This window comes from Stegastes partitus, unplaced genomic scaffold (genome assembly GCF_000690725.1).
Source record: "Stegastes partitus isolate 25-593 unplaced genomic scaffold, Stegastes_partitus-1.0.2 Scaffold1510, whole genome shotgun sequence".
Lineage (NCBI taxonomy): Eukaryota > Metazoa > Chordata > Actinopteri > Pomacentridae > Stegastes > Stegastes partitus.
Genome location: NW_007579241.1, coordinates 54,697 through 65,173, shown reverse-complemented (window position 1 = coordinate 65,173; position 10,477 = coordinate 54,697). Strand labels below are relative to the sequence as shown.

Genomic DNA, 10,477 nt, shown 5'->3' with positions numbered 1-10,477 from the left:
GATCACCAGCATTATTTGCAGGAGCAGCACTGTTTACTGTCGTATGTTGACGTGTTCCTCTTTGTTCTCCATTAAAACGACCTCCTGACTAAAGTAGGAAGTAAAGGTTAGCAGCCACTGATTATCTCTGATGACGTTTTAGGTTTTGTCAAGCCAGCTATCACAGAGAAAGTCTGGATATGTTGAACTGGCTTCATGGTACAGCTCTTTGGCTCAACACATGCTCAGCTAATCATTGGTCAATCACTGGATTGTCTCACAGAAGAACCTACAGAACAGCGTTGGTCCTTCGACATGGTTTCGTTTTGCAGTTCTGTGGAGCGGATCACACATTAGCCTCCCGCGCTTTGATTAGCGAATGATGAGCCAACCAAAGGTCAGGCAGGTCACACACCAACAATATGTATTGTAATGCATGTTATTCATCATTTATTTTCAGAACGAGGTTCCTGACCCCGAGCCAGAGTGTGATCCATCTTCTGTCAGTGCAGCCCGGTCCCTGTGGAGCGACCGCATGGCGCTGGCCGGATCCAATGAACTGACTATAGAAGTGCAGGACTACATCCCATTTAGTGAGTAAACAGTCAGAGGAGCTGCTCACACCTTAACGTCAGTTTTTACCCTGTGTTGGACCTAAAAGCAACACAACAGGAATATGAGGCTTCAGATCAGTAAAGTGTCCTAAAAACTGTGAACAACGGACCCTAACCCTTATTTATTCATTCACTACTGTTTGGACAACTGAAATAAAAGCATGGGACTGTCTTTGTGATGTTCAGTGTGACAAACATCCACATCAGTAAGTCCTGTGTTATACCTGGTTATGTATTTTAAATATTGGCTCTCCTCTCTGACTCCAGTCCAGTGTAAGGCCAAGTTCCAGTCTCCCAGTTTCCATGTGGACCAGCCCATCCAGCTGCAGGTTTTTCTCCGAGCCGACTGTCCTCATCCTTTCAACTTCAACAAGCTGGCTGTCAGCCTCAGTAACCAGGTAACTAGCTGATATAAACTAACCAGGAGTCAGTGTTTCGTGGCCCAGGATGTGAACACGTGGAATGAATTAGATTGCAGTGTTTTCTTGGCTGTTTCAGCTCCGACACAAAATGCAGCACTCATGCATTTAAACAGGTTTTAAAACGGACGACTGCTGCAGGTTTAAAGTGAACCAGAGCTGTAGCGCCCCCCAGAGGGGAGGAGCTGGAACAAGTGGTGTCCAGGTGTGACAGTCTGCAGAGATGTGATCTAGTTTAATCTACCGGTTGTAGACCTACAGCCTACATGTAGTTTCTGCTGCGTGCTGTCAGTAGATCGTATGTGATGGATTCAGTCTGCTGAAGAACCTTGATGTCAGATTCCATCGGTGGCAGAACATCAGTGAACAACAGAAGCTTTCGTCCTTCTTAGTTTACAGCTGGAGGGTTCGTGTTCTACAACCGCCAGCTGGGATTTAACGTGTTAATGAAGGACGCCGACAGCAGCTTCAGGAGACGTACAGAAGCAACGAAGGACTTAGGTTTCATTTGGACACAATGCAGTGAAATGTAGTTTAACAGCACAAACATCTGACCCAGTGGTGGGACCCAGAGCCTCAGACTGGGTTCTAACATTCTGAATGTTTATCTATAAATGTTTGGTCAGTTGTGTCTTTGTGTGTTTCTGTGTGTTCAGGAGTGTAGGGTAGAAAATAAGATATACTTATTTCTACACCAAAGCAAGTGATTGCATTAATTAAAATTATTAAAACCAGGCTTTGAATTATTCGTCCAGCGATATAATCTCAGAGTCAGCATAATAATTCTAATAAATTGTTTACTCCTGGTGATCAGTCAAGAGTGTTTTATGAAGTTAAGGGAATTAACTTAGAGCTCAGGGAACTAAAGATCAGATACGTAAAGTGACTGGATGTAAGCCATAGAAAACACAGGAAACAACTGTATACACACACACAACATGTATTACTAACTAAACAAACAAACAAACAACAACAAACATAAAATACAAACAATGATGAAAATGCTGGTTGAGAATATGAATGTGAAAACCTGATGTGGAGCAGAGTGGTGGTCTGGAGGCTTAAAAGTCTTTTCACCTGAAGCAGCAGATAATCTGTTATATTTGGAATATTGTTCAGAAGGCCAATTATAATCACAAAACACCCGTTTAGAGACAGAAGCTTGATACTTGCAGTTCCTTGGCGGGTGTAGCAGCGTCTGGGAGACGAGGCCTTCAGCTTGAGTTGGATCAGGGTGTGGCAGTTGGAGTCGCTACATTGGACCAAAGTGGGAGATTCTATGGCCTTCAGAAAGTCTCAGAAAGTATCACAAAGTCTCACAAAGTCTCAGAAAGTCTCAGAAAGTCTCAGAAAGTCTCTTTCGGGTGAAGAGACTTTAATAGTAAAACTACTGACCAATCAGAGCGAGCTCCGCTCCCAGAGGGGCTGTTAGATATGACGTCCCAGTATCACCGGGAGGTCGTGAGGTGGTCAGAGCTTTGCTCTGAAAGTAATAATGTTCCTTCAGAACTATATGTATTTGTACTGATACAAAGTTAAGCTTGTTGGAAATGAATGTGTCACATGTAGAGCTTCATGGGGAGTGTAAACATGATAAATCTGTCTCTGACGGTTACAGAAATAACACAATGCTCAGGATATGGTTATATAACAAGCTGATCAATTAAAGAAGGACTTATCCAACTGTAATTAAGCTTTGGGGTATTTATCAGGATATGATATACCATAACATTTAACAACACTTAAACTAATATCAGATATTAGCGTCCCATTAAGATCCTCTGGTGCTGTATCTTCATAAGTCCAGTTGTTTCATGCCACAGGACATGAGGGGTCAGCAGAGCAATACGATAAGCCCGGGGCACTTCACTGCACCCGGCCATCTGGACCATCTGTTAAGGTCTGCGTGGTTGAATGTTTTTCTTTGTCTTTCCTTAAAAGCTTCTGTGTGTTTGATCCTCTGAAGCTCCGATAGGTGTGATAAGTGAATTCCTAAGTGAGCTCTGCTTGTCCTGGCTTCGGCTCTCCAAGTCTGCAGAGCTGATTTACATGACCCTGTGGCCTGCAGGAAAGTTCTGTGTCTTTTGGGCAGCTGTGTCTGTTCATATCCTACAGGAGTACAACCAGTGGTGTGTGGTGGAGTCGGCTCAGGACAGCATGACTCTGGTACCAGGAAAAACCAGATGCTACAGCTTCAGCTTCGTGGCAAAAACTGAAGACGTGGGCAAGAAGATCGAGGTGAGGACATGTTTCTGTGGCTTTAAGAGGGTCCGAGGCGTAACCTGAGCCTCCCAGTGCTGAGGTGGGGTTAGATGGTGGTGTTAGATGGTGGTGTTGAGGTGAGACTAACTGACATTAATGCTCAGATGACAGGGATCGAGGTGATGCTGGGCAGCGATGCCGGCCGCTGTGTGTTTCTGAGCTGGAGGGGGGCTGGAGGAGATGCTGCTTCTACCCACGAGGCTTTGCAGGCCAGCAGGTCGTCACGGCGATGGGGGCGGGGCTTGGAGGCACGTCAGGAGCTGGACTGGGACAGTCTGAGCCTGCAGCACAGCACCATGTAAGTCAGAACATCCGTCGGTGCACATCCACATCCTCGCTAAGATAGAGCCGACAGGACTGATGACTGTTCATGTTCAGGATCATCTCCAGAGTCCCAAAGATCTCCGTCCAGCTCAGCCACCAGCCTCCCGCACTGACCAATGAGATGTTCTGCATCAGCCTCACGGTCCAATCACAGGAGGAGAACGTGGCAAAGGAGGTCAAGCTGACCGCCGGCCTCAAACCAGGTAAAGCATCCAACTCCTCCCGATCCCTCAGGTTTGTGTGTTCACATCTCTGGTCGTGTACAAATTAAACTAGTCTGTGTGTTATCACTGGGGTCTGTGAGGGGTTTTCCAGAGCCCATATCGATTACTGATCAGGAAAGACACACAACCTAAATGTTCCAGTTAACAGCATGTGATAGCAGCAATCTGGCATTCATAACTAGATTACTTCATTAAAAAGGATTACTGTCAGTAAACATGGACGATGGGGACAGGAGTGACATCAGAGCACCATGTGATGTTCAGACATTCTCCTCTGCTCACTGATTGATCGATAGATTGAGATCAATATGAGTTTGTCTCCTGCAGGTCTGTCTGCTGTTCTTCTGTTTTCTTTCTCTGTTCTGTCTCTTCTACTTCCCACTAAGCTCCTGATTTTAAAGCTTCATTAGTTGTTGTGTTCAAGTGTAATCTGTAGCTGGCTGCTAACTTAGCTTCTAGCCGTTAGCATAGCATTAGCCGCTGTGACAGCAGCTAATGTCCTGATTTGTGCTGATGTTTGTGCTTCTTGTTCAGTGTTTGCAGGTCGAGTCTGCAGAGAGAGGAGTCTGTCAGTGAGACCAGAGTTAATGTTAATCTGACGTCAGAAACACGCTACGCTGCTACAGATAGCGTTAGCCGCAGGCTAAGAGTCTCAGCTAGTCTCTCAGTGTTCGTGTTAGCATTAGCCTAGCGGCATCAGCAGAATCAGTTCCAGCTGCTTTGACGCCTCCAGGTGAATTGTTCAGGTGTTTTCAGGGGAAACGGGAGATGCTTTTGTAAGACTGTGTGTTTATTAGAGCTTCACCTCAAACAGCTGCTAGCTGGAGCTGCTACAGTCTGCTAATGTGCTCATCTGTCTCTCTGTGTCAACAATTGCTTTCAGTGATTGGCTGGTAGTTTCCCCTCCCACTGGGGGGTTTGGTTCCTTCCCACCGTTGCTCAGAGGCAGTCCAAAGGCAATGTGGATTGTTGGGTTCTCTGTTTAGCTTGTAGGTCGAAACCTGACTCTGTTCAGCGCTGTCACATGGCACATGCTGTAAACTGCACTATACAAATAAAGTTGACTTGAATCAATCATGACGTATAACCAATCAGAGCTGTGGGTGGGACGGAGACTACAGAGATGATTGACAGAGAGGAGGTGGCATCATAGCCAGACAAGAACATTTAGTTTATTGAGCAATAATCTGTGAATGAAAAAAGTGACACCAATAACAGTAACAGGAACTAGAGCGGCTCCTCTGCTGGTTCTGTCTGGTTCAGTCTGTAAACCGGTCCAGAGGGTGTCACATCCGTGGACAGTGTGTGAGTTTGTGTTGGCGCTGTGTTCAGGTCAGGATGCGAACCTCGGTCAGACCACCCACGTGACCCTGGATGGGTCGAAGGTGTGTGACGACAGTTCTCCTGCTCTGCTGCCGGATGTTCCTCTGGGAGACCTGAAACCAGGCGAGAAGGTACAGAGATGTTCAGCACTTTAAACCTGCCTGCACAGGGTTAGGGTTGCACGGCGAGGACTGATTCAGTGTGTTTGTGCAGCTGGAGAGGCGTGTCTACGTGCGCTGTGTGTCGACCGGGCCGCGGGTCTTCCTGTTCCACGTGGCCTACAGCATCGACACCACGGTGGAGGGACGACACATCGTCTGCAAGTGTCACAAGGTGAGAAGCTCGCAGAAGTCTGTCATCACAGTCAGCTTGTGTTCATTGATCAGCTGGTTGACTGTCTTCTCTGTGGCCTCCAGGATGAGACGGTAACCATAGAGACCGTCGTCCCCTTTGAGGTGTCGGTGAAGTTCGTGTCCACCAAGGTTTGTCTTCATGATTGTTATGTTCTGTCTTCTGGACTTGGTGCTTGTGTTTGGTGCAGTGATGTTCAGCTCAGGAACCAGAGCAGAGGTCCAGTCTGGACTTGACTGTCAGACTGTGACGCAGCAGCTCGTGTCGTTGCACAGATGTTGGCATTAATTCCTCTGTGTGTCTGCAGTTTGAACCTCTGGACCGGGTCGCCGTGGACATTCCCTTCCTGCTGATGACGGACGTCCTGTCGTCGTCTCCGTGGCCGCTGATGCTGAACTCTTCTTCTCTGCAGCTGCTGACCATGACCAGCAACACACCACAGCTTCAGTCTCAGCTGCATGAAGGTACCAGAAGCTTCCTCTGCGCTCGCGGCTGCTGTCGGACCGAACCGAGTCCTGTGACTGTAACACGCTGTGTGTTTGTGTTGGTCAGTGGTTCTTCAGACCGGCGAGTGTGCCAGCGAGTGTTTCTGTCTGCGATGTCCAGCTCAGACCAGCAGTAGCAGCACCGTGGCTACAGGACAGTACCTGATATCCTGGAGGAGGTACCTTCTCTGTTCTGGGTGTTCTGGATGTTCTCTATCTACTGGATGTTCTCTATCTACTGGATGTTCTCTATCTACTGTGTCTGTGATGCTGCTTCCTGATCAGAGTCTTCAACAGGTGTCTAAAGGTTCTCCTGTGTCCTGCAGACAGTGCTCCGGTGCCGATGGTCCTCTGATCCAGACCACAGTGACTCTACCTCATGTCATCCTGGAGTCCGTCCCTCTCTACATCCACGCTGGTCGGTCCCACTTTCACTCGTCACACGTTTGAATGACACCTGGTGGCCTTCCTGTGTTCCTGAGCCTCCTCTGACAGTCAGGTGTTTCATTTCTACCTGTTCTGATGCAGATCTACCATCCTTTGGGCGAGTCAGAGAGTCTCTTCCAGTTCGGTACCACATAGAGAACAGAACCGGGCTGGTGCAGGAGGTGGAGATGGCTGTGGAACCGTCTGATGCCTTCATGTTCTCCGGACTCAAGCAGGTACAGCTGACTTCTATCAGAGGTCTGAAGGTCTGCACCGTGCCGTGTTCAGCGCTGTTTGATGACGTATGTTGTACAATGCAAATAAAGCTGGATTTCTATCATCTGGGTCAGAACTGCTCATACACGTGGGACCAGCAGAACCTTACTGAGCTTTGAGTGTTCCTCTGATGGTGCAGAGACCATGAGGAAGCTCACTGACTGATCTGTAGTCCCGATGAAGACACAGCGGTGTCCAAACCTTTGTCTGTTTCACATGTGAAGGTTGTTTTGACGTTCTGGTCCATTGCTGGAGCAGCGCTTATGAAGTCTGGGATGTGTAGAAGTCCTTCAGATGCCTTGACACAGCTCAGAGCGCTGCTGCTGCTGGAGGGGAAGCGTTCAGTGTCTGTCAGGTCAACAGGACAGACAGCAGCTCTGAAGCTTTCCTGTTTCCATTGTGTGTAGGTTCGTCTCCGCATCCTTCCTGGTTCGGAGCAGCAGATGCTGTATAACTACTACCCGCTGATGGCCGGCTACCAGACACTGCCACAGCTGAACATCAGCCTGCCGCGCTGCCCCACCTCCAACACAAACACCCTGAGACGCTTCCTGCCGCAACGCATCTTTGTCAAGGTAACAAAACACACAGGTGCTGATATCTGAGCGTCAAGAGGCTCGCTGCTCTTCTAAAGCTTCTGGTCTATCTTCTGCTCAGCCTCAGGGTCGACAGCTGGACGACGCCTCCATCGCCGCGGCCTGAGGAGAAACGACCCGCTCACCGTCTGGTCGGTGGATACTGGGGCTGGCTGGTCATCGGAGCCACAGCTTCTCCTTGTTTGTATTGTTGTTTTTTAAGCAGTTCCCAATAAAAGAACAAGAACTGTGGCTGTACAGCAGCCGTTGGTGTGCGTAGTCTCCACGGTGATCCAGAGCAGCGTCCTGCCCGCAGTCCAACATCATGACTTAGAGAAAAGCTCTTTTAATGTAAAATACTCGCAAACGTCTGTGCTGCAGTTTGTTATTCTGAACTTTGACACCAAGATTTTCATTTTTACTTCAAGCGTTTGTCATCGGCCTCCTTTATTACCAAGAATCAGTTCTGGCCCTAAAATCCAAACCCGTCGGTGGACCCCAGTCACTGTAAATATGAGAGCGGAGCAGCGTCCTGTTGGCTGGTCTGGAGTCCACAGAAATGATTAATATTATTAACACTACTTGTTTCTGGTTGTTCAGTAAAACACGTGTTGATCAAACATGAGGAAAACGTTTGCTGAGGTTCTGTTCAGAGTGAGTGTGATGACCTGATGTTCATGCAACAGTGAAGATAACGAATGGATCTGATGAGAACTGAATGTGACGAAGGTCTGATTAAACTGAAGTGATGGAAACTTGTCTGTTCCTTTGTTTTCTGCACATTTTATGACAGTGGAGACAAAAACGTGTTCTTAAACATTCCCTCAGAAACATGTCTGCCTCATGCTGGAAAATCTTATCAGTGACAATGTTTTAGGTTTGATGCCTCAGAGCAGAGCTGGATAGACTCCGCCCCCCTACTGAGGGTTAAGGTGTAGAGGTGATGGACACTGAGACCAACAGCAGCAGCTCAACTGGACTTTGGTGCTGGAAGCTGGTTTTCTCAGCCAGCATCAGGCTGTGCAAAAAGTCCGTATTTAAAACTTCTGTAATGTTTTTATAACAAATCAGCAGTTTTTACTGCATGTTATGGTTTTTTACTATTAAATACCACAACATTGCATTTTTTTTTGTTGCAGCCTGAACACACCTGAAGGGGGTTCTGTGTGGAACCACGCTGAGCTGAGTAGAAGCTCCTGAATGACAGAAGTTCAGCCTCACGTCGGAACCACGTTCACTGATGACGGTTGTTCTTAATCAGATGTAGTTCTTTTACTGTTTTCGCTGCTCTCCATCTGTCCAGCAGGTGGCGGCAAAATGCTCCAGCGGATTCAGCAGCTGCCAACAAACACGGCAGAAGAAGAAGCAGATCTCGCGATAGTTGAATTGTGATTCAAACGGTGGCGGTTCGACGGATCTTGGACTGACGGTAAATAAACGGATGGATTCTGTTGTTTTTGGTTCTATATCGTTTCTGTCGGTCGGTTCTGTCGTCGCTCGCTCAGGAAACCGGTCCGGTCAGCGGCGTTGGTCCGGTTCCACGGAGACGCGAGTCTAGAACCGTTAGCGTTAGCACGGTAGCTAACGTTCTATTAAACAGTCCTGAAGGCTTTAGCGGCAAACAGTGACTCAGAACCAGAACCAGAACCTGTAAGGACGTTTATCTAACGTTAGCTTGCAAATGTTCTCAGTAGTTTACTAATCTGGGTTGTAGCTTCTTTATCCAGTGAGGAGGCAGTGTTGGTACTGGTGTTGTGTCGGTGCTGGTACTGGTGTCGGTACTGGGAACCCTGGAACACTTGCAGATGAGGCAGAGACCAACACGCTGTAGACGCCACCGTGGTCATTTGGGAGTTCATGTTAAGTGTTTTTCTGCCTTCATTCTTTGTTCCTGCAGCCAGAATCATTCTGATCACTTCTGTTTTTAGAGAACTTTTCAAATTCCATGTTCCAAAGCAGAACACAGCAAACAGGCATGAAGCCATAGATATAAGGCCTTTATTATATATATCTATGCATGAAACGGTCAGGATTTAGGAGGCCGGTTAAAACACAGGATGGTTCATGAAATATGAAAGCAGCAGTGATTAAAGTACAAATAACACCAGAGGAAGTTCAAATGAAATGCTCCCTGATTAAAGTCAGACGCCACTGCAGCCAACAGATGGTCTGAGTTTCCTTCAGCTGAGCTCAGGATCATCTAAACCTGAACCAAAGGCTCACAGATAGATCTGTCACAGAGGCCTCAAGCCATCAGGACAAACAGTAAAGCTGCTCCTAAAACGTTCAGATGGATTAGAAACGTGGAGGAGAAAGTCAACGGGAGTTAGCTTCAGGGGACTGAGCTCCACCAACACCAGAACCTGCTGAAAGGTTCTGCTTTGTCATCCAAACAGAGTTGGTGCCGTTATAGCAGGAATATGTGGCTGCTGATGAATGAACAGTCTGGTGCCGTATATCCTCAGATATCACACTGATTATTTCTTATTGTATTCTTTGTTCTTCCGTACGTTGTTGTTTCAACCAGATGATGCTTTAATAACCTCCTCCACCCAGAACTGTCACTGTGTCCAGTCTGCTGACGGTGAGCGGTTCTGGTTTCATTCAGTCTGTTCTACCTGCTGTCATGACAACGCACCTGTCCCCTCTGAGGACAGTCTCTGGTTTCTGCAGCATAAAGCAGCGTTCACACATCTGTCCAGATGTCGGCAGCAGAGGAGGTGGAGCTGCTGAGGAGGCAGCTGAGGGAGAAGGAAGACCAGGTCCACCAGGCTGCTCAGGCTGGACTGGACCTCCTGAATCAGCAGGTGGAGCTGCAGAACCAGCTGGATGAACAGAGAGTGGAGATGACTAACGCTCTGGAGGTACGCCAACACACATCACTCCTCAGTGCTAGATGTTCTGCTGCCGACCCAAAACGGACCGGGTCAAGAGTTTATTCAACACATGTTTTCTGTAGGAAGTCTCAGTGAAACCTGTTGATGTCCAAACTGACATGGTTCCTTCATGTGATGTTTTAAAGGCTCTGGAACAGGACAAGTACTCTCTGCAGAAGGAGGTGGAGCTGAAGACTCGCATGTTGGCGTCGCTGCAGTCAGATTACGACTGTGTGAAGAACCAGCAGGAACAGCAGCTTCAAGAACAGCAGGAACATCTGGAGAGGAACCACAGCGCGGCGCTGAGTGAGCTGCACAACAAGGTGCCTACCTCTGTCAGGTG

General features: G+C 47.8%; 2 protein-coding genes across 3 annotated transcripts in view; both read left to right on the top strand.

Moving 5' to 3' along the window:
• trappc11 (trafficking protein particle complex subunit 11) overlaps positions 1–8,013 on the top strand; it is a 16,724-nt gene extending 8,711 nt beyond the window's left edge. The window contains exons 16-29 of the mRNA XM_008300208.1: positions 440–572; positions 861–991; positions 3,128–3,250; positions 3,379–3,572; positions 3,653–3,801; positions 5,155–5,276; positions 5,359–5,478; positions 5,562–5,627; positions 5,804–5,960; positions 6,049–6,160; positions 6,308–6,399; positions 6,510–6,643; positions 7,091–7,258; positions 7,341–8,013. Coding sequence (XP_008298430.1) covers positions 440–572; positions 861–991; positions 3,128–3,250; positions 3,379–3,572; positions 3,653–3,801; positions 5,155–5,276; positions 5,359–5,478; positions 5,562–5,627; positions 5,804–5,960; positions 6,049–6,160; positions 6,308–6,399; positions 6,510–6,643; positions 7,091–7,258; positions 7,341–7,385 — 1,746 coding nt within the window. The 3' untranslated portion in view covers positions 7,386–8,013. The remainder of the gene's footprint in view (positions 1–439; positions 573–860; positions 992–3,127; positions 3,251–3,378; positions 3,573–3,652; positions 3,802–5,154; positions 5,277–5,358; positions 5,479–5,561; positions 5,628–5,803; positions 5,961–6,048; positions 6,161–6,307; positions 6,400–6,509; positions 6,644–7,090; positions 7,259–7,340) is intronic.
• A 1,947-nt stretch (positions 8,014–9,960) lies between these two features.
• Positions 9,961–10,477, top strand: part of spdl1 (spindle apparatus coiled-coil protein 1) — an 11,118-nt gene continuing 10,601 nt past the window's right edge. For both annotated transcript variants that reach the window (XM_008300199.1, XM_008300198.1), the window contains exons 1-2: positions 9,961–10,122; positions 10,281–10,457. In XM_008300199.1, coding sequence (XP_008298421.1) covers positions 9,961–10,122; positions 10,281–10,457 — 339 coding nt within the window. The remainder of the gene's footprint in view (positions 10,123–10,280; positions 10,458–10,477) is intronic.